We start from the raw sequence: 15,324 nt of genomic DNA on the forward strand, positions 1-15,324 counted from the left end.
GGTTTTCCTGTCGCAACGTTACTATAATATAGAACCAGCCGGACTGTGACATGGCTTGTCGTTTATCCGAAAATGTGTTATGGTTTCTGATTCGTCTGCCGTGATCACTTCTTGATACAAGCCTGGGGCGGTACTACAGAACTGCGTTCAGTTGGCGTTCAGTTCCGGAACGCTCTGTGATTGGTTGGAAGCACTTCCGCTGAACTGAACGCTTTTACTGCTTTTACGTCATGGCACCTTCTGAGAGCTTTGAGCGGAAGTGCTTCCAACCAATCACAGAGCGTTCCCAACTGAACGCAAACTGAACGCAGTTCTGTAATACCGCCCCAGCGAGAAATTCACAGCCCAGCAGACTACTGCAAAAAGTAAGTGAAGTTGTGTGCCTTTGTTCTGGGTTCTCGCAGATATGATGATTATGACGTGATAACAAAGGGCGGAGGACAGCCGGCTGCCTACAGTGCCTACAGCGGGTAGTTGCGGTAGTTTGGTTTTAATATTCTCATGGAGATGATACAAAGGTGCTTTACACTTTAGACAATAGTCTTAATAACTCACATGATGATTTAGGGCTATCAAAATGTGAAAGATAAAAGGTGAATGCCCTGGGATATGGGATCAGTTAGGTTAACATGGTGACTATGGCAACCCGCAAGCACTGCAAGCTGCAAGTACCACGGTTGGCAACTCTGTGGTCAGAAATGGACGCTGTCTGTGGGGGAGCGGCTAAAACTCGCCATGAATAATGCCAGTGTTGCCTGGATTTTTGCTGGACAGCCGCCCTGAATCCCTAGCAATCCCTAGGTCGGATTGTCCCTAGTTGGGGGCACGGCGTGCCGGCGGGCCACCGCTCATCGCCCGCCACCCACCCTGCTTGGGGATGCCGCCGGTGCCGCGGCGGCGGTTTGGTGCCGTGGCTTTTGTTGTAGTAAACGAGACTGTGCCTGTTGCACGGACGGGTGCGATCGAACTGACTGGCGTGCGCGCCATGAACAACCCTGGCACATCTGCTGCGGCTTCGGTACAGAAAGGTTAGTGCCCGGTCTGTGAAAAGATTTTAGTTGTGGACAAAGCATGCCAATGAAGGTGCCGCCATGTTCAAATTTTAGCTGCCCGTTTTGCGTGCAATGTTCGTGGTTATATGCTGTCCGCTTACCGTTCTTATTTGTCACATACTGCAGGGATTTGTGCCAAGGTATGCACTTGCAGCACGCGCCAATTTAGCACTGTTGAAGGCGAGCACTGCACTGTCTTATGATGCTGCTAACTGGCGCTTGATGCTTTGTCTTCTATCAACCAGATACTCACGGCACTCGTCAGTGATTAGCTGCTTAGGGCGACGAAGCTCATTTTATGCTTTTTACGTTCTTGGCCCCGATTCTCCATACGCTGTTCGTTTTGATCACATCCTGGTAAAGTACTTGCCCATTATATCGCTCGAGCATCACTAGCTTGAAACTAGTGATACATATTGAGCACCAAAAGCTCGAAACTAGCACTGAACCTTTCACAGCTAAAAGCGGCAGCTATATGGATGATATTCTGCGTACCCTTGATGAAATTTTGCCTAGTTTGCGTCGGGTACGACAAAAGGATAAGCTCTGTTGAGACAACAGAAATGGTAACGTAAATACCGTTTAGACAACTCCATTGTAGCACGGAGACCACGTAGCGGTGCTTCGAAGTAATGAACTCGCTACTGAGCTCCCCTTTTGTGTGTGTGATTTTTTTTTTCCTGTACCTTTAGTTTCTTACACTCCTCACTAGAGCCCTGCACGGGTTGGATTTTCCAGCCCCTTCCCTGGCCCACGTTTGAAGACCATCCCGGATCCATGGTTCCAAGCCCATCGGCAATGATTACATGGCCCGGACCCGGCCTGCGCTTCCACGACAGGGCCTGTGCCAAACCTGCAAAGTAAGTCTGAACAGACGCCTTAAAAATGTATTGCTTAACTAGCACATAACAGTAAATCAAGATGAGAGACAAACCTTGCAAAATATTCTTGGTAGAGAAGGGCACAGCTAAAGCACCGACAGAAGCAAAGGCATGGTGAAGAATATTTTGACAAGACATTTTATGTAAAGCTATCTAGCACAATGTACATTTAAAAGGTATGGATTACGGGCATTTTAACTATGACTCCTTATAAGCAATTGGCTCTTGGTGCAAGTTCTTTGCTTAATCACCTACAAAAAGACTGCCCCTGGCAACTTTGCCCCAGGAACATGAGTGGGCAAGGGCAGAAAAAAACAAAATTTACATATTCATTGAAGAAATCACAGCCACATTGTCACATCTCTGTGGAGACGAAAAGCGGTAGTGTCTGTTCATCTGTTCATTGTGCATGTATATGTTATTGGATATGTAAAGATTCCTAAAGCAATAAGCTGTTATCCTACAGCATTTATTATAGCGTAGAGACATTCTTTGGGGGGGGGGGGGGGGGGGCAAAGCAGACAGTCAGAATTTTTATGAACAGATGGCTGCCTGCCGAGCAGTCAATTGAAGGTCCTTGTCCAGGGGCTGTTATGAGGCTTCAAATGTCCAGCCGTTAGCGGTAACACAAAGGTTAGAAGCTACCCTCTTGCTCACTGATTGCTGAGAAATCCTAAGCTGATGGTGTTGAGTACTTCAGTAGGCACGTGCTTATGCAAACGGGCTGTGTCATGCATGAAGCGGGAAACGCATGTGAGCGAAAAAGTGAGCGAAGCGACAAGGCGGCGCGGCGTAAGCGATCATGGTTCGCTCCGTCGCCTACTGGGGAAGACGCATGCACGCGACAGCGCGAACCGAGCGAAACGGCGACAACGCTCTGTGTAGGTTGTGTGGCTGGCATTTGGCTGGCATAGTGGCTTAGTAGCTGGCATTTGGCTGGCATAGTGGCTTAGTACACCATCAAAACTATTGCCAAATCCAACAACGGTCATAACGATTGCAAGAATTAACGTTATTTTGCGACAACATGGCAAAGTAAAATGTATTTACAGCAAACAGTATCGAATGTGTGTGAACTTGCACTGCTTGCACTGTAATCGGCACGAATAGTCACGTGACCCCTTGTTTCTATTGTTGTTTCGGTTGCGATTAGACGTTCTTTGAATCCTTGGCTATCCACCATTGTTCGTACAAAGCGAAATGTTTACGCGGTAATGCACAGTCACAATGCAACACAGCAAAATAAAGAAAGCATGCGAAATGAGCGGCAGTGACGTACGCTCACTTCCGGGCGAACGAGCGAAATTTTCTATTTCGGCAGATCCGAGCGACGAGCCAAGCGACACATGCATTTCTGTTCGCGCGAAGGCTTCGCGCGACGCGTGCCGCCGTCGCGTTCGCGTTCGCGTGAGTTTTCGCGTGCATGCGATTCAGCCTTGATAGGTTACAGCACTTCATAACACCTCCATTGTAGTACAGTTCGCTATCGAGTTTTGAGCCTTTCCTTTTTAACTTTTTTCACTTGTGTCATTGAATGCAGCCCGGCATGTTCGTACTAAATTACTTGGACAAAACACCGAGTGTCACTGATTAAACTCTGTTTACAAATGAGCTTTCTCTCATTCTCTGTCAACCTATGTACTAGTAGTGGTTTATTCATAAACCACCGGAATGATTTTAGTGCTGGAATTCCATCTCCAAAAGAAGCCATACACAGCTTTACCCAGCCTGGCCTCGTTCCGCCACTGCTAGCTGCAAGCCCAGGCCTGCATGTCAAGGCCGAGCCAGGTCCTGACCCATAAAAACGGCAATTTTCCAGCCCGGCCCAAGTTTTCGGGCTGCCCGAATTCATGCTCTGCTCCATACACTGTTGAAATTATTTGCCGAGAATAAGTTCTCAGCAGGCAGTACTTTGGTAATCTTTGTTAGGAAGAAATTACATGCCATAATTTTTTTGCCCTGGAAACTTGCTTACACGACTACCTCAAAAATATCACCCAGACGTGTCCCTTGCCTGCAGTCGCTTGCTGTACAAACAGCATTGCAATTTATTTGCTGACACTATGGCGCATGTAGTACGAAACAAAAGGAGGTCATTATTTGCTAGAAGATGATTGTGAAAGTATGAAAAATTTCAGTCACTGCTATTTTCATGGGAAAATGTCGCATGGCCTTGTATAGCCAATTAGGGCCAATTGATGAGAAATTTTTGCTCAAGATTTCTGCCAGCAGAGTAGGCACTGCTGTCATTTCTAATAGCTATTTCGTTGTTCATTCATTTGCAGCGGCACCAACATGTTCTGTTGTCTGTGTTTTGTGTGCCCATATTCTGTTCGTTGCTTTAAAACATTTCTGGGTAAGTGCAGTCGAGACCGCGAGCATAGTGTTGGGTGAATTCACCACGCGGCATGACAAAAGGAGGCAGTGTGGTGTAGAGGAATCCACTTGCGCCAAAGACAGAGACTGCAACCATGCCAGACAGGTTGCCAAGACATCGAACGAGAAGCCAGACTAGCCTATTGCCGAGAAGCTTACCAAAAGCGGAATCAAGCCAAGACTGAAGCGGCAGCTACAAATGCGGCACCGGCCGATGGCTAATGCTTTTGACTTGGTTCAAAGAGAGCTGAACCTCTGCAATATTTAATATTTCATAACAAAGGCTTCAAGGATTTGCCTCAAGTGATTCCAGGTAGCCCTGCATGCACAAACCTTTGTCACGGATACACCTGCAAGAAACAAATAGTGGTGCGTAATTGCTCCAAGCGATGTTCTCTTTGTTTTCCTTTTTAACTTGATACCATAAAAAGCACCCTGTGTGGCAGCACCTACTGACTTGGTCATGTCATGTGGCCTTGTGATGTCACACAACCTGGCGGACAGTCATTGCAGTGCTGCGTCACCTTCCTGCCACTTGCCAGATACATGCCCATAATTTTTCATGGATGCCAGATTTTCTGCAGTATGGGACCCATCACAATATTTTTTGTTGCCAGATTTCAGTAGTGCAGTGTTTCGTGACTTTTTTGTCACTTGTCCGGCAGCAAGACACATTTATTGCCGAGATATTTCGATTTGAAGTTGAAGAGGTCTGTTTTCCTTCCAAGGGATTTAGACTTGGGAAAATGATGCAAACGATGGTGTAAACATAGACTCCGTGATTCTTGATGCATAGCGAGCAGCGCAATCTAGCAGCAGCTGAAATTAAAGCTACAGTTCGCCAAAGCCGTCTATTTGTTTGCACCAGGCATAGATCCTGAGCTTGACTGCAAAGTTCTCGCAGTGAATCTTGACCTTTGCACCCACAGAGCATGCGGTGCTTTTTAGAGTTGAGGTCACTTGACTAACAGGATAGAATGTACGAATGCCGGCGTGGCGGCAAAGTTTGTAGCTAGCGAAGCTATGGATGCGGCCACTAACATTGCCGAGCTACCATCACGAGTGACGAGTAAAGACTGCTACAGATGGTCTTTTTTGAATAGCAGCAAGGCGTGAACAATGCATTGTGGCAGAAAGTTAAAAGAAAGAAGGGGTACACAGGGCCTGTTTTGCTCAATTTATTTCGTTTCCTTCACTATTGTATTTCTTAATATGAACCAACTTAGCTCCCTTTCGTTCAATGCTTCCTTGGGTGCCTGCACCTTATGTGGTGTACTCTAACGTCGCTGCCCTGCAGATGGCAAACTGATGTGCCAGTAAGGTCTGTGCATGCACGCTGGGACAGCAGAAAATAGAGAAATAGAAATATTACGAGATAGTTTGGCAAACTCCTATGCTTATCATAGATATGAGACATTGGTGACACTATTAACAGCCAGCAAAAGCATTCAGCACACTTGGGATGCAATTGCACTACACAAGTAATGTAATGCGAGAGGTCTCAGCTGTTCGTGTGGCGCAATGGCTAAGACATTCAGTTAAAACTCCAAAGGACTTAGGATTAAATCCTGTTCGAGGCCGTTTTTTTTTTTTTTTCTTTTTTTTTTCGCTTTTTTTTTTTTTTTTTCCCTTAAGCACCCATGCAATTTAAATCTTACTTTTTCTAGCCTTTCTTTTCTTTCCCAGCTCCACTCGGGTCTGTGCAGGTTTATTCTGCCCAGTAAGTTGTAACTTAATCCTGTGTGCATTTCATACCAGATTTTTCAATAGAGAAGCGCTTACTGAGGCATGAACTTCATCAGAGGAAAACTCTGATGCTCCGCACTTGTAAACCAAAGCATGTATATCAAAAATGAAACCATGTGGTGATGCCAAATGCATAGCTGTGACTTCAAAGAACCAAAACACCAAAACGAAACTGACTGCCTGTGGCACTGCCAAGCGCAAATTTATTTTTGGCTCCCATTATTTAGCCTGTCTTTTTGCCATTTTTGAAACAAAAGTTAACAATTCAAACATGCAACCATAATACATGTTAGGCAGCCTCCGGGATCCCTTACATGTCATTGTGCATGCATTTGCGATTTCTGTATTTCTGCAATGCCTGCATTTCTGTTCTCTTTTTTCTACCTTATAAGAGTTTTGTTTTCAGTGAAAGTGGTGTTTTTGTGATTAGGAGCCAGTATACCATCGCTGCAAGCCTACTTTTTCTTTCAGTGTTCCTTTAGCACTACTTGCAGGTCTACTGCAGGTCTTTCGTATTGCACTCTGAACAATTTTTTACCCATGCTTTTCATTAAGATTTTCGAAGCATGATGGGTTGTAGCGAATGGATTTGATTGCACCTGAAAACTTCAAACACAAATTGAGAGCGTGTAATTTCTCTCTTTTTTTTTTTTTTTTGCTCACTGCGTGTTCTTTGCGAATGATGAATTTGACCACTTGCTTCACGAGGGAGGGCTCGAGGACGTTGAAGCTACTTTGATTGCCCGTCACTAGGCACAGTTATAGCAGTCTCGTAGCTCACTGGGTGCATGAGGTATTTGAGGTTACTACTCCTTATCGCCATAGACACCAGCAGGCTCAGCATATGTATCTAGGCATGCGGCTTCTTGTTGGTTGACCCCTATCATTTATACTGCGCAGTTTGTTGAAAAATGGAAGCGTACAAGTTGACACAGGAAATGAAACGCCATGCAGTCCTCATCGCACTGGCCGTGCGCCACAGCGACTTGGAAATTGCCAACTTTCTAAATGTTGCGAAGCCTTTCGTTAACAAAGTGCGGACAGAACTAGTGTGCTGTGACGGTGACGTGGCATCTGTGGCGAAAAGGAAAAAGCACAGTCAGCGGTCAGACGTCGTCAGAACACCTGATTTTCTTCAGAGGCTGCAAGTCATCGTGAGTGACAACCCAGAGAAGTCAATGTGGGACATTGCAAAGGAGCTCGATGTCGTAGAGTCAGCTGCCAGGCTTGCTGTGCACGAGGACGTGAGGTACCATTTCTGTGTCATGAGGAGGCCGCAATTCTTTTCTGGTAAAGCTCGGGAGAATCGTCTGCTCTGGTCCAAGCGCTTGCTAGGCAAGCTGAAGAGCCTGGAATGCTTTTTTTTTTCTTTCAGATGAAAAGAACTTCGATCAAGACCAAAAAGCTAATTGCCATAATGAAAGATGGCTTTACGGAAGCGCTAATGAGGTGCCGACAGCATTGCAGACAAAATTTCTGTCTGTGATGGTGTCAGCAGCCGTCGGCAACAAGGGTGATGTCATGCTGCCACACTGTTTTGCAGAAGGACTCCGCGTTAATGCTGCCGAGTACGCAGAGGTGCTTGCCACCGTTGTGAAGCCCTGGACTGATACTGTTTCGAAAGGAAAACCTTGTATCTTTCAGCAACATTCGGCTCTCGCCCACACCGCCTGCGTCACCCACGAGTGGCTGGCCAACAACTTCCAATAACCACATCACTCCCAACTTGTGGCCTCCTAGTTGTCCAGATTTGAATACACTCGGCGTCGTTGAGAGAGAAGCCGACAAAATGCCACATAACACAAAAAACTCTTAAGGTCGCCACTGCGAACTCAATGGGCAGTACCTCTAAGAACCACCTGATCCGTGCATGCAGCCATTTCCGAAGCCGAATTGAATTGGTTATTGCTGCAAGTGGCGAATTCATTGAGTAATGTGAAAATAAACAGTAAGAGAAATATCTCCTAAAGTTTGGTGAAAATATATATATATTTGCTGGAGATATTCTCTGCCTGAAGCCAACATTGCATCCTCAAATGCCTCGTGCACCCGGTATATTGCAAGATATGTGGCTCGAAAGTTCAGGCACAAATCAAAATGTAGTACTTATTCTGTATCTAATTTTGAGCAAATTATGTGTGCAAAAAAAAAAAAAAAAACAAATTCATCTCAAATTTTGACCACCGAGGTCTTCTTTATACGTCTGCAGAGCTTGCAAAGCTCGTAAACACGCTGGAAAATTCGATTTCTTTAAATTATTTATTTCATTTCAATAATTGAGATTAAGACAAGCAGCATTCATAATTTTGCGATGTTTTTGAAAAGCCCAGAGGTTCCCGAGCCTGGACAGAAAAATTGAAAATGACAGAAAAATTACTCTTCGCATAGAGAAGTTCTACGTCCAGATGAGGTTCTGTTTTTATGTGAAGTCACTAAACTAAGAGCAGAGCTCTAAACCAGAGCAGATAATGCACCTGAAGGTGAGGAGATGGAAAAAATTATATTCTAGGGCTCTGTTTAATGACTCTGCCCGCGTCTTGTGTATTATTTTCAAATTTAGCAGCTTAATTCATTCACGTGCTCGTAGTTCAGTGACATTTTCATATAATTCTGTAGTGTTTCTTATGTTGGTACCATATGCTTGAACTATTTATATTCACTTAAAGGGGTCATGACAGCTAAAATTTGAGCATAAACTGATTATTGCATTTCACTCCATTCACGTTAATTATAAATCCTCCAAATTTGAGATTTCAGTGCAGTAGATAGTTTATAATGATTTTTTATTATTAATAGCGAAAGCAGCTTTATGGTTTGGCAACCTTGGGCGCTGACGTCACACGATATCATCCCCATGTTTTCTGCTATTCATGGTGACTGCGGCACTCTTGCATGCATGCCGTGGATTGTGGTCACTGAGAGCCTTTTTCTTTCTTCAGCAAAAATATTTCATTCGCATATTTTTTTTTACTTTGGCAAGCCTTCACTATAGTGCGCAACCTTAGCGATCCTTGGACTTGTTTTGGGCTTCGTCTAGAGATTGTCGAGAAGGCCAAAATAGATGTGCTCATGCTGTATTATTTAAGCATACAATCTGAAGCACATTATTCTTACGTTTTGAGAGTTAGCTTGTTTAGCAACAAGCGCTCCCATATATAAAAAGGTACATGTCCAACGTTTCCTTCCTGGTCTTAAATCGGTAACCAATCAGCAACACAGTTGATATGAATCGAAGTTCGGTTTACATCCGGCTTCTGTTTTGGTGAGCAGTCAAGGTCGACAAGTCTCGTTCTGAATGAGGCCAATTTGGGAAAGCGACCCACGGTTTGCCTTTGCAAGTGTGAACATCGGTCAGTCTGAGCGGTTCCTTAATCGCACACCCTTTGCAATCCTCAATCGTGAATGGGCCTTTAAATTGCACACTGGTCACATGTTGGTTACAGTCAGTCTGCAGTAAAACATCTTCAGAACACAGCGGGCCTGTTTGTAAGCAGCACAATTTCTGCTGCCAAGAAGGGTAGAAAGGCCTTTATGACTTATTGGAGATTTAATTGACCACATGCTCTGAAGTTTCTTCAAAAAGCCGATATTTCTGCTATAAAACATTAACATTTCTGCTCCATAGCTGTTTCAGAACGTCTGTCCTGCTTTCTGCTCCATTTAGCTGCTCCAAAAAGCATATTTGCTTGCTCCAAGAGCTGCTCTAAACACCTATTTTGGCCACGCACACATGGTACTGCTTTTCACGAGCCCCTGTCCAAAAGTGCTGGAAGAAGACAATAACGATGCTATTTTGGGGCGTACTTCACGCAACTTCAGCACTCAGACTTCGACTACCTTGAAGGAAAGTCATCCTTGCCACTTAAGAGTGTTCAAACGTGGACTAGCCTCCCTTGCGCTTTATAATGGCGTTCGCACCCTGACCGCCTACTTACTTGTCCCTGTGGGCCTTCTCGATGAAATCCTACAGGCACTTCATGATGAGCCCACAGCTGGGCGTCTAAACTTTATTTTACTCTGAGTCGCATTCAGGTTAAATAATATTGGCCCATATTGGCCTCGTCTATCTGCTAATGTCACGCACTATGTCAGGAGTTACTGCGACTGCTAACGCCACCGAACACTGCTAACAAGACTGCAGGATATACAACCAAACCAATCACTTGTGAGGCCATTTCAACAGATCGGCATGGACTTACTAGGTCATTTCCCGACATTGACATCTAGCAATAAGTGGATAATAGTAGCAACTGACTACCTGACTCGCAACGCCGAAGCAAAGGGCCAAAGGCTTCTTCAGACTAATTATCGTTGTAGAAAGCGAGAAGCACAGCATAATATCTGTCGTGTAAAAAACCCACTTCTCGTTGTCCGTGGCATTGTCCTCCTTGCATGCATTAACAGTCAGTCGGCCTGAAAGTTAAGCCGATGTAACTAGTTTCTCGCTTTAATGTCAGCACAGTAGCCTGCCGCGCTGTTGCTGCCGGCTAGGAGCGGAGAAGCAGGTCAACTCTATTCCACCTTGTGTATGGCAGGGAGCCCGAAAATTCCAAAAGCACTGTGGAATCTACACTGCAGAAGTGCGAAAGGCTGAGCGTTGCTGGTGCACACGGTGCATCCGTTTGCTCTCATTATCATTATCAACGAAATGCACCATTATCATTGCTAATGCCGTCATTGTCATTATCACTAATTGCAGCGTCATTGTCAGCGCTACTATCGTCGCATGTGAGACAACCGCAAGCTTGCCTTGCAGCGCCGGCTGAGCACTTCGCCATAGATGGTCCAGCGAGGTATACAAGTACATCGTACTCAAGTGCTCCAACACCAGATGGATGCTTTGAACGCGAAGGTTGGCATAGGAGTACGGAATTCCACAAGCCGGCCTGTTGGAGATATTCCAGCTTGCGTGGAGAGAGCAGATCCATAACCAGGTTTGAGAAGCAGAAATGAAGAGATGGCACAGCGAAGCACGGGCGAAGTCATCCCTGGCGGTGGACTCCAGCACAAAACACACGATCGCTAATGAGAACATCTATGACAACACACGAGACAGCGGACGGCAACGGGTTACTCTGCGAGGCACGGAGTGGTTTTCTGCGCACAAGTGCTCCGAGTGCGACGCAGCCGATAAAACCATACAGCATGTTGTGATCGAGTGCCCGAAACTGTGGCCCTCCCCCCTACAACTGCGACATCAGCACTGATGGAGACTCTTTCGACAGCACTTGGTCTGCAGTCGATGTCACCACCCAAAGAGCACACCCTGGGTAGGGCAGTAGAGATGACAAAGCACCGCCTTGACTGGTGGCGTAAACGAAAAGTTGAAGGACTCCCCCCTTTTCCTTCCTCATTTCTTTTTTCTGGACTTTTGACCAATGCACAGCAGTTGGTATAGTTTTTGTTCTTTTTCTACTCCTTTATTTATTGGCCCAATGAAGAACTCTGTGATCCCTCGCTACAAAGGGGAGTGGCCGCATTAGCATCACGCAGACAAGGAGAATTATGATGTGTGTTTTAACTCATCCTCATGATAGACAAGGGCCCGCCGGGGTGGTGCAGTGGTTACGGCGCTCGACTACTGTTCCGAAGAATGCGGGATCGAATCCGGGCTTCGGCGGCCGCTTTTCAATGGAGACGAAAGCAAGGCCGCCTGTGTTCTATGCGATGTCAGTGCACGTTAAAGAACCCCAGGTGGTCGAAATTTCCGGAATCCTGCACTACGGCATCTATCATAGCCCGAGTCGTTTGGGATGTTAAACCCCGCAAACCAAACCAAATCACTGTAGACAAGATATATGTGCAGTTCACGATCCCGGGCGTGGCGCAGTTGGTTAAAGCTTAGGCTGGCGATGCGAGGGATGCAGGTTCGATTCCCGGTGGATGCAGGATTTTTACCTTTCCGATGACATTAGTTTCGGTTTCAGGTGATGTAATTTGATTGAAAGCTATATTGTGACCGAACGAACGCCGACAGCATGAGCCATTAAAGCGCAGCTGCATCACTTTTCGAGAATTCTGCGACATTCAAGAATTTGACTCTCCATAAGCTGTCGGTAATGCTTGCAAAGTGTTTGTGTGCTATCTTTAAAACTGATGAAGTAATCAACGATTACAATTCGAGCTTCTCCTCACAGCACTGAAGGACTGCGTAGAAGCTAGATGATGACATCACGGACGGTAATAATTTTTCTTTACGTTACCTTCGCCCACATCATGCGGTGCCTTTTTTGACGCCATCAAACAATGTTTCTGGGCCTTCAATTTTGGTAGCCTTGTTTTTACTTCTCCCAACCAAGCCATTCTATGCGGGAAACATACTGGTGCCGTCAATGATGTCATTATGTGCCCCCCAAGCGTCGCTGTGTGGTGAGGAGAAGCTCGATAGCTGAAGCGGTTTAAATCGCTATTTGCGCCATTGTTTGAAACGCTAGCGCGAAGATATCTTGCATGCTTAACCTGGAACCTGTAATCGTTTGATTCCTTGAAACTCATCAAAATCTACAACTACAAAATCTAGCAGTTTCCCTTTAAAGGCTTTCGCCTTAATACAGTGCTCAATGTCATGCTGATGCCACATGTAACGGAAAAGGAAAGCCTCAGTGTCACTGCCCACCTTCAGCGTGCAGAAGTAGCCCGACGACTCGCCCAGCTGCGCATAAAAAGCCAGCAAGGCACCAATGCCTAACGTAACCTACAATGACAATGAAGATTACAAGCCAGCAGACCGATTTTAGGTTTGGATGCTGAATCACCATCGTGGATTTAATGAAAACCATAAATTTTATGCTGCTGTTTCCGCAAATCAAGTTCACTCATCTAGATGAAATGGGCTATGGAATTGTCCCCAGATGCTGCTGACAGCACCCCAGGGATGATACATGTCCAGAAATTGTATGTTGTGTGCCTAAAGCCCTATTATAACTGATGGGCACTGTGTTTATATTTTGCTTGATGTTTATTTTTGCCTACCTTTCTATTCAATGTAGAGCATTGGGCCGATGCTTCTTTGAGAGGGAAGTCATACCGTAAAGCTTTTCTTTTTTTTTCACGCTTTACGCCACCTGGACGCAGCTTTTACTCTTTTTGTTGTACAATGATGATGCACAGATTTACCTCGAATAATTGCCACAACACAACACTGCTTCTACATTGTTCTTGATCATTGTACTTGGCAGGTTTACCTCTGTTTCCTTGCTGCCTTTAAACTGAGCACTGAGCATTCTGTTGTTCAATGACCAGTGCCTTTGTCGTGATTGGCACCTTGTTGCAACGAAATAAACTCTGAAAGTGAATCCAGTGTGCAGATAATGCTGTCAAACAAAGTGCTGAGTTCTTTTTGGCTGATAGTAAATGATGGAATAAGAACACAAGGTTGCAAAGAGCATATGTAGGCTCTTGAAGAAGTTACCTGTGCTCCTTCTGCCATTAGCTTGTTAATCGGTGTGATGAACCACTAGTTTAAGAAACACTATCACCAACCAAATTATTCATTAGAACCCAACATTTCGCGACCAACTCGGTCCCTTCCTCAGGGGCGACGAAAGTTCGAGGCCCGCAGTAGCAGGCAGCGGCCTATGCTTGGCCAATCTGAAGAAGAATGTCTATACACGCGCCTTTATTCCAATGTGCTTCCCGCCGTCGAGCTAGCAGGACAAGAGGGTCGGTCAGCACGGAAACGACGAAGCGCCCTCGCATTGTGCTCCCATACGTGGCGGGCACCAGTGATGCGCTTGCACGCATCCTGCGCAAACACGTCTGTGTGTCGCACAAACCTACCTCAACAGTCTGCCGTTTTCTGCCGCTACCACAAGACCGTATTCCCAAAGAAAAATAACCAGGCGTTATTTATAAAATCTCGTGCTCCGAGTGCTCTGCCTCGTATATCGGCGAAACAAAAAATCTGTCGGCGCATATTGCAGCACAAAAATGACGCCCGGCAATTGAACTCGAAAAGCAACCCCCCTCGCCGAGCACTGTGAATGTGCCGACCACAAAATCACCTTTGACGAGGTGAACATACTTGATGTGGAGACCAATCCTTTCAAAAGACGTCGCGTCTTTTTTCGGTTCATCCGGCTGACAGCTGCAGCAGTGAACAGGAATCCGGGGACGCTACCCTGGCTCTGCTACACAATTGGACTTCGCCACGTGTGCCTGCTACTGCGGGCCTCAAACTTCAGTCGCCCCTGAGGAAGGGACCAAGTTGGTCCCGAAACGTCGGGTTCTAATAAAAAATTTGGTTGGTGATGGTGTTTCTTAAACTTTTGTTTCAAGTACCCAACCAGGCAGAGTTCCATCGAAGACGTTGTCGTTCAAATCAATGAATCACTAGGAAAAGCTTTAGGCCTTTCCAGTGGCGGCATCGTAAAGAACCGATGAGTGTGGAGGACAAGTCTATTTGCCAAGTCTGAACCTAGTCAGAGCCTCTATAAAGGCACACAAAGGACAACTTATAAGAAGTTATCTAGCTCATTTTGGATATGTTGACATTCATCCAGCAGTAGTTATGGCTGACTGCATGGCAGTGTAGCCTAGCCTCTGAAATCTGCTTCCAAAAATTGATGTCAACATACGCAGTTTACTTGTGCAATCTGCTGGTGTTGGCAATACCTGTACTTTTTTTTTGTATTTTGTATTTTCCAGTCTACAAGAGTTCTGTTTCTAGCTGTCTTTTTTTGAGACTCACTTTTGACAACTTGGAAAATCTTTCTTTTTGCAGAGTTCAAAACCTGGAAGGACCATATGGAAATCTGTGAAGTGGCTCATTTTGTTAGTGGCAGGAATGGCTCATCTGCATACCATGCAGGTTTTTGCAAATGCACATCTGTTTGTTAGCCGACTCTGAAAAATATGAGGGCTAAGGAACCTGTTCCACGTCATGTTCAAAATAGGCTGTGCTTATATGCCTAAGCTGCTTCTGACATTGCCATGGTGCTTTTGATTTTGTATACAAATGCTATCTGAATAAAAGGTGCCTACGTATTTTGTATGTTTAATGAACTCAAGCATGTGATGGCTCACATGCATGACATTGTTAATGATGGTCCCCAAGATACACAGCATTTAATTGATGCTAATTATATGGAGTTAGCTGCACGTTAACCCTGTAACTGCCAAATTAACTCCCGAAAAACATACTAACATCGCCAGGTTTAGTTGTAATGTTTTTCATACCATTCTAATTCTAAAAAGTTTCCTTTATTAGTAAAGCATGCTGTCATTTCGCCATCTTTGTTTTTTTTTTTTTTTTTTTTTTACCAGTGTAT

General features: G+C 45.3%; 1 protein-coding gene across 3 annotated transcripts; it reads left to right on the top strand.

Moving 5' to 3' along the window:
- The first annotated feature begins 761 nt into the window (after positions 1-761).
- Positions 762-15,040, top strand: LOC146184991 (uncharacterized). 3 transcript variants are annotated; one of them, XM_084605934.1, is made up of 3 exons: positions 762-1,028; positions 1,765-1,912; positions 14,778-15,040. In XM_084605934.1, exons 1-3 carry the CDS (start codon positions 878-880, stop codon positions 14,812-14,814), a joined length of 336 nt encoding a protein of 111 aa, XP_084462060.1. In that variant the 5' UTR covers positions 762-877; the 3' UTR covers positions 14,815-15,040. The 3 variants fall into 3 exon arrangements, 1 of the variants encoding a protein (XP_084462060.1); XR_014707958.1 differs by having other exon boundaries at positions 772-1,028; positions 1,745-1,912; XR_014707957.1 differs by having other exon boundaries at positions 806-1,028; positions 1,791-1,912.
- The last annotated feature ends 284 nt before the right edge of the window (positions 15,041-15,324 follow it).

Source organism: Amblyomma maculatum, chromosome 6, assembly GCF_055883805.1.
Source record: "Amblyomma maculatum isolate TAMU_Amacu chromosome 6, ASM5588380v1, whole genome shotgun sequence".
NCBI lineage: Eukaryota > Metazoa > Arthropoda > Arachnida > Ixodida > Ixodidae > Amblyomma > Amblyomma maculatum.